Source organism: Sorex fumeus, unplaced genomic scaffold (assembly GCF_029834395.1).
Source record: "Sorex fumeus unplaced genomic scaffold, SorFum_2.1 ptg000003l, whole genome shotgun sequence".
Classification (NCBI taxonomy): domain Eukaryota; kingdom Metazoa; phylum Chordata; class Mammalia; order Eulipotyphla; family Soricidae; genus Sorex; species Sorex fumeus.
The window spans coordinates 55,139,629-55,156,101 of NW_026606060.1; the positions used below are offsets into that span (position 1 = coordinate 55,139,629).

Sequence of the window (16,473 nt, forward strand, 5' to 3'; positions counted from 1 at the left end):
GGCAGTGCTCAGGATGTCACATGGGATGCCAGGGATTGAACTCGGGTTGGTTATGTGCAAGGCAAGCACCCTACCCACTATACTATCTCTCCAGCTTGTATTTTCATTTCTTACAAGAAAGCTAAAATGTAGGTTACTGCTAAAGTGAAGATTCTGCTCTCATCATGCAGTTACTCATGTACTCAATGTTTAATAATTAATGATAGAACAAGAGAGAGTTTGATTAGAAAACATATTTATTCAAAAATTTGTTGTCTGTTTTTGTAGAGACAAACAACTCCATTATTTTAAAATAGAAGTATGAGACAGGGAATACAGAAAAAAAAATATGTAACCCTCAAATTGTCCTTAAGCATTCCCATGTTCTGCATCTGTGGAGAGAAGAATGCAAAAAGGTTGTTGGATTTCCTCAGTGACTCTGGACAACAATGTGGGCCAAAGCAAGAGTCAGCAAGCTATCTTCTGTAAATTTCCATATGTTAAATATTTTAGATTTTGCAAGTCATATTATTTATGTCAAAATTCTTTAATAGAAGAATTAAATAGAAGAATTTTAAATAGAAGAATTTTAATAGAAGAAGTCACAAAAAATAGTAACAGAATGCATGTGATTCTTTTTCCATGAAATCTAATGAACACAGGTATTGGACTAGTTTTGGTGGGAGAATTATCATTAGTAGACCCTGACTGATGGAAACCGAATGAGCTGTTTATTTATGGTAACTATCTAACAAGAAAAGCTGGATGACTTTTCTGATAACAAAATCAGAATATTTCATCTTGGAGATTCCATTTTACAGAGTTAAGTGTTCTCCAAACTTTTTGGGAACAGACCCTTCACTGTGTTTTTACTTTAGAAGAGCTTTTAGAGAGGCTTGAATGGGGTATGATGTTGGTGCTCACTCTTACCTGAACTGCAAGGGTCAGTATATTCAGCAACAGCAAACTCATCTGAAAGAATCATTGGATACAGGAGAAACAAAGATCAGGGAACTCAGAAGTCACTTGACTTGGAGAAAAGTATTTCACAGTAGGAATGTCAGTTCTCCATGTACAATAACAGGAGTTGAACAGGATAATTAAAATTTCTAAATGTTATTTTCTCTCAGAGGTCAGGTAAGGGGAGTTTGAAGGCTGTTCAAATAACAACTGTTCACATTTTGAACCGTTAGGAAGCTGCCCATTCTTGCTAGTCCAAGGATTCTCTGCTTCTCTTCACTTTGTCTAACTTGTTTCTTTGACTTCATTTGGAAGATAATTTCTTCAGCTGAAACAGTCCTATTTTAACTTATCTAAAAGTTATAATTGCCCTTCAGGATCCGACTCAAAGGTTTTTCTTCTTCTATTTCTCCTTTAAGGCTGTACTATTTTTTTTTATCTCCCAAGATCTTGTTTAATTTATTTAATGTTCAATTTTTTTATTGAAGCACTATGACTTACAATGGTTTTATTTTTAATGCTTCAGGCTCACAGTGCCACCATACCAGCTCCCAGCAACTTATTCACTACTCGCACTTATCCTTAGTTGTTGTAACTGCCTTTTCTTATTATCTTTCATGTGTATTATATGCTTTATGTTCTGTGAATTATTTGAGATAGGTGATCATATATTATCTTTCACTGACATTCTTCATGCTTTGGTCTCAGCAAATATGAATTTGCCTTTTTGTTCTCTAAGTAGTTTTAAGTGATTAAACCCAGAGGAAAGAAATAGATATGAAATTGACTGAATGAACTAAAAACAGATCAGTTGTAACAAGCTCTATTCCTCAGCTTTTTGTTTGGGATTATTCGGTCTTAGTGTTCTCACTTACCTGTTTCATAGTAATCATAGACTTTAACAACTGCTGGCTTTCTGTCTCTTACTGGAACATCTTGCTGAACCATAAAGGAAAAGTTTACTGTTTGATTTGTGACCTACGAAGAAAAGTGGGAGAGTCAGAGACTAGAAAGACTCCTTCTTTCCCTGAGCATAATGTGTATTGTCCTCTGATTCTTATGCACCTGTCCTCTAGGTGCGTAAACATTTGGGGATGTCAAGCTGGGGCTTAGAATACAGTCTGGTTAATGCTCTGCAGTGAACAAAATAATTGTAACAATATATTCTCAGTAGTCTTCTGTATGGTTAATGCTTGTGAATAGTTTTTCGAGATGCAGATACATGGGTTTGTACTGTTGGAATATCAAAAAATTCTTTTATGTAACTGGGCAAAACATATCTTTTGTTTTTAATTTAATTGAAGTTATTAATAAAATTCATGATTAATAAAATTAAGAAAATTCATGATTAATAAAATTAATATTAATAAAATTCATGGAGCGATAACACAGCGGGTAGGGCGTTTGCCTTACAAGCGGCCAACGTGGCCGACCCGAGTTCAATTCCTCCGCCCCTCTCGGAGAGCCCAGCAAGTTACCGAGAGTATTCGATATGCCAGACACAGACACAGTAACAACAAAGTCTCCAATGGAGACGTTACTGGGCCCGCTCGAGCAAATCGACGATCAACGGGAGGGCCTTTACCTTTACCTTTACCTTATTAATAAAATTCATATTTTTCATATTTTATGTAGTGATATATTAGGATGGTAATAGTACCATTGATTAATCACTGATATATTTGTTATTTCTGGAAGGCTTTTTTTGAGTTTTGTTTTGGGGCCACACCTGGAAGTGCTCAGGGGTAATTCTTGTCTCTGCACTCAAGAATTACTCCTGCCTGGCTTGAGAGACTTTATAGGGTACTGAGGAACCAACTTGGGTCAGCTGCATGCAGACACCTTACCTGCTAATATTCCAGCCCTCTAAAAGACTTTTAAACAGAAAATAGATATAAATAACAGATAGACCTTTTGTTCTATTTATTTTTGCATTGAAGTTTTATAGAAATATCCACAATTTAATTTTTAACATAATTTAATAGAAAGCAGAACATTCCAGGTATTTAAAAGCGCATTTCTCTATTATTCTGTTTTGAATACAGGAACCTTCTGCTTCAGCAGAAAGGTATTGCTAATCATTGCTTCCCTTCTATTACTTATTTTCCAGTGCATATGCTGACTAGGAACATAATATATGTAATTTTAACTGAATTGCTACAGATCTTACCTGATCCACATAAATGAGGACATGGTTGGAGTTCACTTCTGTCCTGTTCACCTTTCTAGATGTTTCAAGCTTAAGAAAATGAGAGAATTAAGAAAGTTAAGTGGCAAATTGGAAAAAAAAACATTAAACCTAGATCACATCATAGTAAAAGACACACTTTTTTCCTGTAAATAATAGAAGGCAAGTCCTATAAATCTTCATGATCAAATTGTATATTGAGAGTTATTAAGAGTATATTGGCTATAAAAATGGGTATCATTGTATCACTGTCATCCTGTTGTTCATCGATTTACTCGAGCAGCCACCAGTAATGTCTCCATTCATCCTAGCCTGAGATTTTAGCAAGTGCCACATTGGAGGCTCCTTCAGAAGGGTCAGGGGAATGAGACCCATCATTGTTAATGGGATTTTAGCATATCAAATACACCATGGGGAGCTTGCCAGACTCTGTCATGGGGGCAGGATACACTCGGTAGCCTGTTGGGTTCTCCAAGAGTGAGAACTAGACAATAAGAGGTCCAGGGGCTGCGAATTCTGCCATGCACTTCCGGGAGCTGGGTTTTATAGTCCCTATGTCTTGGCTGTTGATGGGATAACATGGCACGAGGGGCAGTTTGTGGGTGTAACGCCTGGCTACTGGAAGATGGGGGATCTGGGTGGAGGAGGCCCAGTCCCTATTGGATAAAAAATGGGTGAGGAAATGAAATCATGTTTGCGGTACAGGGTTCAACATTGTCATTTCTTGACTGAAACAGTCATCTGGCTTTCTGTGATGAGAAGGACACCACGTGTTTCAGGTAAGAATTTACATCATGCCTCAAAATTCAAATAACATTGTAGACCCTCTAGCACCTTTGATGAGTTTAGCAGCACTGATTTTATCATTGCCAATTTTTTTTAGTGCAGAGTAATTCTTTAATTGAGTACTTAATCATGGTTTTTCTTGGGTTGTTATATAACTATTTCACACCCAAGAATTTAAAAATCCCTAACTAGACTATAAATAGCCTCCAGCTAGCAGAGGTATCATGCATGTTTCTTAGTTTAGAACAAAGTGAATGTAAGCCCATGAATTAAATTTTCTGGGTTTGGGAAAAGTGTACATAATTAAAAATGAAATTAATAAGTGATATTAATGTGGCTCCAGTTTGAAGAGTCAAAACACACTTTTGAATGAGAGTTACTAAACGTAAAATATACCTACCATTTTCACTGTTGGTTTCAAGGGACTAAAACCAGATACCATTTTTATATCAGCAATCACCATATTGGAGACAGGACGACTTCCTTTGTAACTGTAGTGTTAAAGAAAAAAAAGTTGGGGATAACTGTGTGAAAGAAAGTCAGTTTTTTATCTTTAAGACTTGCAATAAGCCTGTTCATCTTTATAAATCTTCCCCTCATATTATGACCTGTAGCTATTCCCTGAACACGTCTGGCATTGATGTTTCGAAACAAAATGTGCATAAGATCTGAAGGTTACTAAAATCATAGATATTCTAATCTCAGTCCCAAACTACCAAATTAGAAACTATAGTAGAAATTGATAATCTGTGTTTTGAACACACACACTCACAAACACACACTCTCTCAGTTCTTAGATACTTCATTTCTATAATTTGTTGTTTATTATGTTTTTCTTTTATAATAAATGTTATTTTAAATGTTAAGATCTTCCCCAAACAAGTAGTTTTTTGTTGTTGTTTTTGCTTTTTGGGTCACACCCGGCGATACACAGGGGTTACTCCTGGCTCTGCATTCAGGAATTACTCCTGGTGGTGCTCAGGGGACCATATGGGATGCTGGGAACTGAATTTGGGTCGACTGCATGCAAGGCAAATGCTCTACGCTCTGTGCTATCGCTCTAGCCCCTACAAGTAGTTTTGATATCAGTCTTCTTACGCTTCATACTCTGACTAAATTAATTTATAATTGGACTTGTTGTCCCCAAAATGATGTTTTATAGTATGAATATAATCAATATAAGAGTCATAGCAATAACATTTGCTTATAAATGTTCTAAGGATCCTGTAAAGCTTTGGATGGATTATAATAAGGCAAGATCTATATGTTATAATTAATTTATACTTCAATAGTAATTTCTATTATCTATTTGTTAGAAAAAAAGAAAATGAAATTTAATTGTTCAGGGGGTAAAGAATACTTACTTCAACTTAAAGTATAAATCTTTAATGAAAATTATTCATTCTTGCAATAATTTTACAACATTTAATATAAGAGAAAGATAAAAATTTATTAGAACATAATTTTGGCTGGGGTGCTCAAGCAGTGCTCAGGTGTTCAGAGACCCCTCTGACTAGGCTTGGCCAACTGGGCAGGTAGCTCAGTGCAAAGGTCCAAGGATTTGATGCTCCTATGGCCATGTGGTGCTTTGGATTACTCAGACTACTCAAGAAGTGTCAAGGGTCTCTAGAACTGTACCTCATGGTTCTCAGGGTACCATTTGATGCAAGTGATCAAGTTGGAGTTGGCTGAATGCAAAACATATACTTTAATCCCTGTACTATCTCTCATGCCCTGATTAGAATATCTTAATAGTCTCTCTCTCTTTCTCCCTCTCTCTCTCTCTCTCTCTCTCTCTCTCTCTCTCTCTCTCTCTGAGTGATGCTGGAAGTCAAATCCATGGCATCACATATACAAGGAAACAGCCTCTAGCAATGAGCCACATCCTTTCCTATAGTCCACAGTTTTTTTTATTGAACAGATTTAAGATTAAACTTTGCTTTAAAAGTGTTACTGGGGCTGGAGTGATAGCACAGCAGGGAGTGCGTTTGCCTTGCTTGCAGCCGACCCAGGTTCGATTCCCAGCATCCCATATGGTCCCCTGAGCACCACCGGGAGTGATTCCTGAGTGCAGAGCCAGGAGTAACCCCTGAGCATTGCTGGGTGTGACCCAAAAAGCAAAATAAATAAATAGTTACTGAAACCTTAAGAAAAAGAAAATTTATAGATAGAAGGATTACTCCTAAAGGATGAATAACTTCATTAGTAGATCTATTAATTTCAAAGTATTAATCTAAGAGTAGATCTTTCAAACATATTAACTACCAATGGTTCCAGGTAGTTTTAGACTCAGGATTCAGGATTAGCTGAGACAGTCAGAAATCCTACCTGATATTCAGTGATATCTGGAAGCTGGACTGGGCGTTGGGTCCATCACAAGTTTGGGGCAGAGTTTGTACCTCCAAAGAAAATGGGAAATCCTCCTTCTTTGGAAGAATATTGTACTTTATGGAGGTCTGTGGAAGATCAAGGACATATCAGTTTCTCTCTTTTTCTGGTCCTCGTCATTTTTGCATCGTTAAACTTGACCAGAAAAAAAGAAGAGTTTTCTTTTGCAGAAGTCATGGGAGTTGATTCTACAATATGACACAGGTCTCACCTGCAGATACACACATCTTTCCCCAGTCACTGCTATGCGGTATTCCCCAGGCAGCTCTGGCAATGGGACCTGCTGCAGTAGAAGGAGGTTGCTGTTGTCCACTTGGAACTTTGAGGAAAAGGCCTGAGAATTCTGAATGGTCACTTGAGCAGTCTTCTCAGTCCTGGTATAAGTGGCTGCTCCATATTTGGACAGAGCCTGGAGAGCCACCACAGTGTCCTGGAAGGGAAGAGAGACAAATCACCCCCAAAGAACAAGTTTTTGGTTTCTAGAACCTCCCTCCTAATCTGGAACTTCTCCCTCATGTGGTGTTAGCTACAACATGGAAACATGGATTTTTTCCATCCTTTTTCTAATTGTTTTTTCTTGTATTCTGCCTTCCAGGCAGAGTAAAAGGCATGTAACAGCTTTTCCTAATGAAATATATTCCAACTGCATTGATGTTGTCCAACAGGACTGTTTTCTAGACCCAGAAATTATGGTCTGATCTTTCCCAGTAACGTTCCCCTTAACTATCTCTACCAAAGAATAAGTGAAAATTAAGAAGTCAAAAAAAAAAATAAATAAAGAGCAACTGCTGCTCACAAGAAGACATTTGATGGAAAAGGAGGAGAAATAGAGTCTAAACAACGAATGTTTCAAGATAAGTTCCCTTTTTTGATTTCTTTCTTCTTCATAACACAGTTTCATTACTCCACCCAATTCTCTGAAAAATAAAAGTCACATTATACACCTCCTGAGTATTGAAAATGTATGTTTAAGAGGGTAAACCTAGATTCTTTGTATGTTTATAGCACACTCACTTATGGCCTCAAGAGCATAGAATTATGAGAGAAATAAATAGAATTTTCCAAAGTTTCAACTTAAAAAACAGTCACCTTCATGGGGGGGGGGGGGGGTGAGACAGAAGAGAGCCTCAGGGCAGATAGGTTGAAGAGTCTCGGGACAGATAGGATGCAGTGGAGAGGCTAATGTCCTCCACAGAGTTCAATAGAACTCCTCCATCATTCATGAAATTAAGTATCAGTACTAGTTGGTTGCTTTTCTGTTAATCAATTTTCTGACTTCTCTGAGTGTGTTTCAAGTAGATGGAGTCTGTGGTCTAGAAAACTGATTCTCAACCAGGGGCTAATTCAATTGGTCTTAACTCAATTGATTTTAACTTGGTCTTAACTCAAGACAGGATGTCACTGGCATCCTGTGGGGAGAGGCCAGGAATTTCATAGAATATCTTAAAATGACCAGGATAGTCCCTACAGCAATGACTAACTGGATCAAGATGTCAACAGTGCTTACACAGAAACTCTAAAGTGGCCAGCAACCAACGTGTGATAATGATATTGTTAAACGTTAGAAAGGAATAATACTTATGGTAGGAGCAATATAGATAGTGAAAGTTGATTGGGGACCGTCTTAGATATTTTTTCTTCTTATCCACATTATCCTGAACTATCCCTAAAAGAATCCTTTATGTTATAGTCATTTCTTGTCTCTTTTCCTTGTGTTTTCTTTTTAGACTTTTCATTGGCCATTATGGGAGCCACAGACCTGGGTGGAGGAGAAGCCCCCTTGTGAATTCTGTTGCTTTGTGATCCACTTCACGATGTTGGTAGCAGATGTTAGCTCCTCTGAGGTTGGGGCAGGCTGGGCCGTGAGGTAAGCCAGGAGCACGTAGGATGTCATCTCCACCTCAGCAGAGGGAGCCTGGGCTTGGTAAAATTGATCCACTGGTGCCTTGGGTTTCTGAGGTCGCTCCCAGTGGACTGAGTTCTCTTACGGGGGAGGAAAATGAGGGAATTATCACTCTCAGCAGATAATAAGTAAATATACATTTGTATAGAACTGAAGATAATTTAAGAAAAGAAACAATCTTCTTTCCCACATAAGTTTCCCAAACTCACTGATATGTACTTCCATGTTGAATTTGATTTCATCTTGTAGGAGTTAGGTGAGGAATGTTTTTGGAAGAAGCTTAGAGCGTTCTTATTCATCCCTCACAATATTTTACTTTTTCATGATATTTTTATTATATATATAGAAGCATAAAATGAGAGATGATTCCATTAAAGTTTGTATTTTTTTCATACAGATGAAGTATAAATTGGAATATAATCCCTAGTTTTTCATCTCAGAGAACATATGTGAGTATTTCTTAAAAATAAGGATAAAAACAGTTTAAGATGCTACTGAATTTCTTTTTAGTGTGTATTTTTATATCTAAGAATGTAGAAAGGTATATAAATACATATGCATACATAGTCTTAACAGGAATAAAATTACATAATTTACTATAGCATCATGCTAATGCCAAGGGCTGGAGCGATAGCACAGCGGGTAGGGCGTTCGCTTTACACGCGGCCAACATGGCCGACCCGAGTTCGATTCCTCCGCCCCTCTCGGAGAGCCCGGCAAGCTACCGAGAGTATTCGAGATGCCAGACACAGTAACAACAAAGTCTCCAATGGAGACGTTACTGGGCCCGCTCGAGCAAATCGACGATCAACGGGAGGGCCTTTACCTTTACCTTTATCATGCTAATTGTTATACTCTGTAGCATATGCAATCTCAGGGAAGATATTTCCTACACAATCTCAGCAAAGATCTTTTTCTGAGAAGCACTGTGGTCATATAAATATTGTTTACTCAAAGAATTAATATAAACCTTATCACTTTCATCAAGAATATATTATTTTTTCCCAGAATGAAGTACCAGAGTATTAAGTATCCCACATTCATGGGAAAATGTACACTGGTGAAGGGCTAGGTGTTGGAACAGCGTATGACTGTAACCAATCATGAACTTTGCAATTGTATATCTCATTGTGATTCAATAAATAAATGAAATAAATCTTTAAATATGTATGAAGTCTTATGTGTGTGTGTGTGTGTGTGTGTGTGTGGAAAAGGTATTTTTTTCCATTTTTCTCTCACCTTCTTTCCTAGCTTCCTCGTCAAGAGAGTTGAGTATTTCTCTTCTTTTCTCTTGATTTCCTGCTAGGGCAAAAGCATAGGCTAACAGTGCCTTGGTATAGATGTGACTGCCGTGGGTTCCCTCCTTTGCTGTGTGCCAGGCTGAATCCAGACAGAACAGGGCATTGCGGACAACAGGATGCTGTAAAGATGAGAAGGGGGTGATACTTAGCTAAATAAGCAGAGAGTGGAACAAGTCATGAAGTCAATGCTGTAGAAAGCCTGAACTTTATAGCTGTCATTCATAATTTTTTAGCTCGCCAATCAGATAGTTAGATTTCCATCATTTTAAAAATAGAAACATTATAAATCTCTTAGATTTTTAGTTAAACCCCCTAAAGAGTAAGCTTTAGGTAAAAGGAATTTTGAGATTACCTCTAGTGTCCTGCTCAAAAGTACTAAATGATGAATATAAATCCCACTGAACTGATTCACCAAAGGGTCTATCTGTTAGAGAAATAGCTCATCACGGAGCAAAAGGGAAGTGTAGACTTTAGCTTTGGTAGGGTAGCATGGTGGGCAACAGGTCTATTGCTCCATGGTAAGGATATTTAGAACTGAGGGGAATCTTACAGAGACTGGAAGAGGTATCTCCAGAAGGGCAATTGCAATATAGGCAGAGAGGGTCACTTCGTCCTTTACTCCTCCCTGTAAGAGCAAAAGGGAGACAGGAAGAGAGATAGGATCATTCCACTCGCAGAGTTTAGTTTATTCTCCTAAATCCTCCCAAACTGTTTTGGACTTCAGCTTGCCAAGCTTTGCTTAGTTCCTTCCTTCAGTCCTGGAGGAATATTCCATTGGTAGGTCATGAGATGAGTAGATAGACTCAGAAAAGTTCACCTTAATGGCATTGTTGAGCAGCATCCCGGAACTCTGAAAACAGCCGTTGTACTTCTGCTTCTGGGAAAGCCAGGTGAGGGCTTGATTGATGTGCTCTTTATCAATGAAGGTGTAAGCTCGAGCTTGGGCAAAAGTCTTCAGCACAAAGGCTGTGAGCCTGAGGGGGAGGAGGAGGGGGATGCCAGGTAATTCGCCTCTAGCAGCACCCTGGGGCACTGCCCTGCACTTGTAGATTAATTCTCTCCCTAAAACACTCTTTGGGGCTGGAGCGATAGCACAGTGGTAGGGCATTTGCCTTGCACGCAACCAACATGGCCGACCCGAGTTCAATTCCTCAGCCCCTCTTGGAGAGCCCAGCAAGCTACCAAGAGTATCTTGCCCGCACGGCAAAGCCTGGCAAGCTACCCATGAGTACTCGATGTGCCAAAACACAGTAACAATAAGTCTCATGATGGAGACGTTACTGGGCCCGCTCGAGCAAATCGATGAAGAACGGGAGGACCATGACCGTGAAGACACTCTTACAAGACTCAAGGAGCTATTGACAAGAGTTTGGAGACTTTTTTCTGATACCCTGAATGTTCCTAAAACCTTAAACTTTTGTTCTTCTACTGATATGTGTTAAACACATTTTCAACTGGTCTTTGCTTTCTAAAGTATTTGTTTCATTTAGGGACTAAAATTCCTCTAGTTTTCTTGGGTAACTAATTAGATACTTGCTATAATCCTTCTGAACTTTCTGTACTTTTATTTTTCAGCTTTTTGGGTCACACCCAGTGATGTTCAGGGGTTATTACTGGCTTTACACCCAGGGATTACTCCTGGTGGTGCCTAGGGGACCATGTAAGATGCCGGGGCTTGAACGCTGGTCTTCCATATGCAAGGCAAATGCCCTGCCCACTGTCTTATTGCTCCGCCCCCCACTTTTTGTACTTATTTTTTGCCTTCCTTTCCTCTTTTCCTTTTTTTTCTTTTTTAATTTTGTTTTTGGTGCTATGCCTGGCTTTACTCAGGGTGTACTCCCGACTTTGTGCTCAGGGATGTAACATGGGTTGATCTCATATAATCTAAGCTCCTTATTTGCTGTACTATCTATCTGGGCCCTGTAGTTATTTATTTTTATTTTTTTCTTCTTTATTCCTTTCTTTCTTTCTTCCTTCCTTTCTTTCTTTCTTTCTTTCTTTCTTTCTTTCTTTCTTTTCTTCCTTCTTTCTTTTTTTAACAGATGTCTTGACTTCTTTTCTACAGCAAATACTCTAATGGACTAACTTCCTTTAAATGTCCATCTCAGAAAATATTTTATTCTACATTATTTTGCCCTCCCATCACTTTATAGATCACTGATTTCCTCTTGTTTTTCTGTGTGGTTAGACATGGACAGACAGATAATAACTAATAGTTAATATGAAGTTGGATAGATGATGAATAGATGATATGTGGATGATAGATAATGTACATAGATGATATGTAGACACAATGACACAATTGAGTGGTTAGATAGAAAAATAAATAGGTGATGGATGTGTAGGCACATAGATTAATTGATAGATACATAGACAAACAGAAAAACAAACATAATAAGTAGAAGGTACTGAAGTAAACTGTGAATAGTGACTGAGATTTTTCTGGCCTGTTTATAGCATCTCTAAGAGCTAAACAACATATAGGAAAATCAAACTTACAATGATCCCTTAGCAAAATGCCAAAAAAAAATTGTCTTGTGTATTGGGTATAAAATTAATCAGCTTTGGGTCTGGCAATGTAGCTCAATTAATAAAGCAAATATCTTGCACTAGTGAGGTCCTGGGTTCAATCCTGGTACTGCATAATATCGCCACCCCTTGGCACCATGGGGTATGGCTATGTTAGGTTTGAGCATTTTCAGGTCAGTGGCCCCACTACACTAAAAAATAAACAAAACATTCAAATCCAAAGCATTCTCGGTTTACTCAGTTATTTGTTGTGTAATCACAAATTTAATTTTTCTGGGGAGGAGGTAACTCACAGAAGTGTTCAGGAGACCCAGGGATCCTTCCCAGGGATTCTCAGCCAGTGAAACTGGCCAATCAATACAAGTATATGAGGATATAGTACTTCTCAGTCCCTGTTGTGCTGGGAATTACCTGGATCATGCTGGTGATGCTCACAGCCTAGTGGACTAAACTTAGTGATGCTGTGAGATCATGAGGTGTCAAGGATTGAGCCAGGGATCACTACAAGCACCTTAAGGCAGGCCCCTTAACCTGGAATATCTCTCCAACCCCACACATATTTACTTTTCTACACTGCATATCATTTCTCCTCTGTACCTCACATGATAGTTGTAAGAATAAAATAGATTAATTCTGATATAAACTTTGCACTTCCTGTTGAAATTCAGAATAGATATTCTTACCAAGTGTTTCCCTGATTCCTGCTATATTTCTCCCCAAAGGTGCTATAGGAACCATCTTCATGTTTGTAGTTCAGTTGTCTCTGGTATCCTGGAACAAAAGGCTCAAATGGATTAAGAAATATTGTAAGGAAAGCAGGCTATCCCTTTGGGGAGGTTGATGCATGCAGGAGTAACAAATATTGTACAGTTTTCTATATGCAGAATCTGCCATAGTTTTATGGACATTATGAATGTATTAAAGAACAATATTGTATTAGATGAATGTTTCCATAAAAATTGTTACTATTTGCTTAATATGTGGCCATATAATTCAAACCTAATTGTGAAAACTTTTTAAAATTTTTTATCAGAATAAAAAGAATGTGGCTGGAGTGATAGTATAGCAGGTAGGGTGTTTGACTTGCATGCAGCTGACCTGGGTTTGATCTTCAGCATCCCATATATTTTCCCGAGCACTGCCAGGAGTAATTCCTGAGAGCCAGGAGTAACCCCTGTGACTCAAAAAGAAAAAAAAAAAGAATAACAAAGAAAACTTTTGTTTTAAATCTTACCATTGGTGAGATAGCCAATGGCCTTTGATTGAATTTCTGGAGTCAGTTGTTGTGTTTCATTCAGGTAATTCAAGATATATATATTGGGAGCAAATAAGACCATGTTCTGTTCTCCACAACCATAAGGCATCTGAAGGAGATTCTGCGTATTTTGCATAGACGAACCAAGTATGTCACCTGGGCAATGTGAAAGAGCAGTTAACTACCAGAACCATTTCATTTTATAAGTAGTTAACACTATTCAAGAGAAAGGATTTTAAAATTAACAGTCATAATATCAGTCTTTTAGACAAGGGATTATTTACTTTGGAAAAGGTGATGCTCCAGGATCATAACAGAAATAGAATATTAGAACACAAATTTTGTCCCAAGTTTCTTAAGTGAAAGATGACTCTACTCACCCAAAACTGAGAAAGAGGCTCTGTCAGATTCTTTGACCACGTTGGGTGGGAGCTTTAGGGATAACTGCTCAGCTATTTCAGTACCTTTGGAAATAAACAATCTCTATCAAAAAATGACACTTCTCATGGAAATAAAATGCATTGTGTAGGAGTGAGCTTTCATAGCCATTCTGTAGGGGTATGGTTGTATCCACAACACTAATTAGTTTTATACTTGTACAAATTCCTAAACCTTTTTATTGTCTATGTCATAAGTTTCCTAAACCTCTTCATTGTCTGTGTCATAAGTTCTGTGACTTAGTGAAAAAAAAATACATGTAGAGCATATTTATCAGAACATATTAAATCTCATGCATGTGAGCAGTGATCATTATATTTAGCAGTAGTATTATATGTCCCCGAGGCACCCTTGGTTTGAGGAATAAGATTTTTTTACCTATGATGAGACCACTTTCAATAGTTTTGTTCTTCTAAGAAATGGGTGACATCACAGTCACTTGAAATCTATTTTGTATTGCTGTGTTCTCCCTCACTCACCTGTTTTGATTTTGGGCCTCACCTAGTGATGCATGGGGACGACTCCTAGCTCTGTGCTCAGAGTCACTCCCAGCAGTATTCTAGGAGACCATCTGGTATCTGATGCTGGGAATTAAACAAGGGTATCCACATTCAAGAAAAGCTCTTAAGCCCTGTTCTAACTCTTCCAGGGTTTGTGTTGTCACGAGAAATAGCTGTAGACCAGGAACTGGTGGGGAGCAAAATCTTCTGATTTAATGATATTATAAAGATGTATGCTCATAAGAATATAAACTTCTTTCATTTCTTCCCTAATCAATGGAGTCAAATTTATAAACAGATGACATAAATTTGCGTTGAGTGGGTTCTTCTCAACTGATTGGTACAGGCAATGTAATAAAAAATATAGTCACAAGTGTTTCTTGATAATATGATTATAATTATTATTTTACTTTGAAAAACCCTTATTGGTTTATGTTGTTTTATTTTTTGGTGAAAAGTAAGTAACTTAAAATTCAATTTTTAAAGTAAAACAATTTTTAAAGTAATATGATTATTAGGTGCCATTTATTTTATTGTCAACTGTTTGATAGAATATCTGCAGCGACTCAAATTTTTCATGACTGCTCTTTCTAACTAGGTCTAGGTACTCTAAGTATCTGTATCCTGTCTTCTGGCTACTAAATAACCACAAACAATGGAGATAAGAGAACTAAAAGGGAACAAGTTTGGTATTAGCTCAAACCCACTCACTTGAATTCAGGATCCTCATCCACAAAACATGTGGAAAGAAATATTATATAACATTCTGAATATGAAGGGAGGTCATCTGCATGGATGACCTGCAGTATATTTCTATAGAAGCTATTGTTCTCACCATGATTGTCAAGGTAGACTTACCTGAAGCACAGATCATGGAGTTGAAAGTCTTTTCTTGCTCAATACCTTCGGGCTTGGTGAAAAGAAAGGGAGAAAAGGGATAAATATCTTGGTGGTGAGACATCTCCAGTTGTCAAGTTACACTGAATGGTCTTTAGCATCCTATTTATTATCAAATTATTCTGAATCCATAAAACATTGAAGAAGCAAAGAGAGAGTAATTGAATGGAAAAATAGTAATAATTAAGGCTAAGCACTCAATCTAATAGGTGTGAGAAATATATAAATAGGAGAGACGTGCAGATCAGAGAAGGAAACATTCTTTAAATTTTTTTAAAAATGTATTTTCAATATACTATGTTAGGTGGTAGCAAGGTTTTTTTTTTTTTATTACATTTCAGGACAGAAAATTCCATTACTTTTACAAGTGGTTGATGTGAGCATGAAATTGATTGTTCTTTGGTACACACTGTTTTATATCACCACTATTGCTAGGGATTGAGAAACATAGTTAAGTGATCCAAACCTACTTACCTCCACTAACAGGGTTTTGATGACTGTGTCCTTCCTACCCATCTCTGGGACCTCAGCAACCTCATTCCCACACAGCTCTGAGGACTGCATTGCCTCTGCGCTCACAGAGAAGTTTATGTTTCCTAAGGCCAAGAAAGGTGACAAAGAATGTGAAACTGCTTGATGGCAGCTCAAGCAATCCCTAGCATTTTAAAACAAGTCAGTGATCTTCAAGCACCCGTGGTGGATGCACTTTACCCTTACAACTGACTGACTAAGAAATTCAGGAAACCCAAGGCTATGTGCCAGTGTGCATTGGGTAACCAATGCCCAGTGCAGTGAGAGGAGCGAGTGGGGGTTCACTGTGACTAAATATAGAAAGAAGAAGCAAAGTTAAATCAATAGACTGAAGTCTGTGGGAAGCAAAATTGAAAACACGATATAAGAAGTGCTCACTATTTTCCACTCTTGCTAAATTAGTGAGGGGGTGATCAGTGCGGCTAAAAAAGAAAGAACAAAATTAACTTCATAGAATAAAATTAGTGGGGAGCAAAATAGAGAACATGATATAAGAAGTGTTGGGTATTTGCCACTCTTGCTAATCACTTTTGGAACTGTTACTTACCTAGAGTTTTAGGAGTTACTGTCCAGGACCAGGTTTGCCGCTCGTTTACACAGATGCAATGGGATTCTTTGTCCTTCTCATTTTGGGATGCCAGGAAGGCTGGAGATGGATGCAGTTGCACACTGACCTGTCATCCACAATGGAGGCACGGAGATAGACATGATCAGAATTGGAGAGGCAATGAATGCATGCCACTGGGCCCAAATGTAGGATGGATGATAGCATGAACTGAGATTGGGCTAGGCATAAAAATGGTAATGACACAAACTGA

General features: G+C 38.0%; 1 protein-coding gene across 1 annotated transcript in view; it reads right to left on the minus strand.

Moving 5' to 3' along the window:
• Positions 1-224: 224 nt before the first annotated feature.
• LOC130026554 (pregnancy zone protein-like) overlaps positions 225-16,473 on the minus strand; it is a 51,015-nt gene continuing 34,766 nt past the window's right edge. The window contains exons 20-36 of the mRNA XM_056117411.1: positions 16,203-16,329; positions 15,599-15,720; positions 15,086-15,137; positions 13,670-13,753; positions 13,269-13,445; positions 12,718-12,805; positions 10,323-10,479; positions 10,056-10,130; positions 9,444-9,624; positions 8,061-8,284; positions 6,513-6,731; positions 6,242-6,369; positions 4,314-4,404; positions 3,110-3,178; positions 1,815-1,917; positions 910-951; positions 225-371 (exon numbers count right to left, since the gene is read on the minus strand). Coding sequence (XP_055973386.1) covers positions 349-371; positions 910-951; positions 1,815-1,917; positions 3,110-3,178; positions 4,314-4,404; positions 6,242-6,369; positions 6,513-6,731; positions 8,061-8,284; positions 9,444-9,624; positions 10,056-10,130; positions 10,323-10,479; positions 12,718-12,805; positions 13,269-13,445; positions 13,670-13,753; positions 15,086-15,137; positions 15,599-15,720; positions 16,203-16,329 — 1,962 coding nt within the window. The 3' untranslated portion in view covers positions 225-348. The remainder of the gene's footprint in view (positions 372-909; positions 952-1,814; positions 1,918-3,109; positions 3,179-4,313; positions 4,405-6,241; positions 6,370-6,512; positions 6,732-8,060; positions 8,285-9,443; positions 9,625-10,055; positions 10,131-10,322; positions 10,480-12,717; positions 12,806-13,268; positions 13,446-13,669; positions 13,754-15,085; positions 15,138-15,598; positions 15,721-16,202; positions 16,330-16,473) is intronic.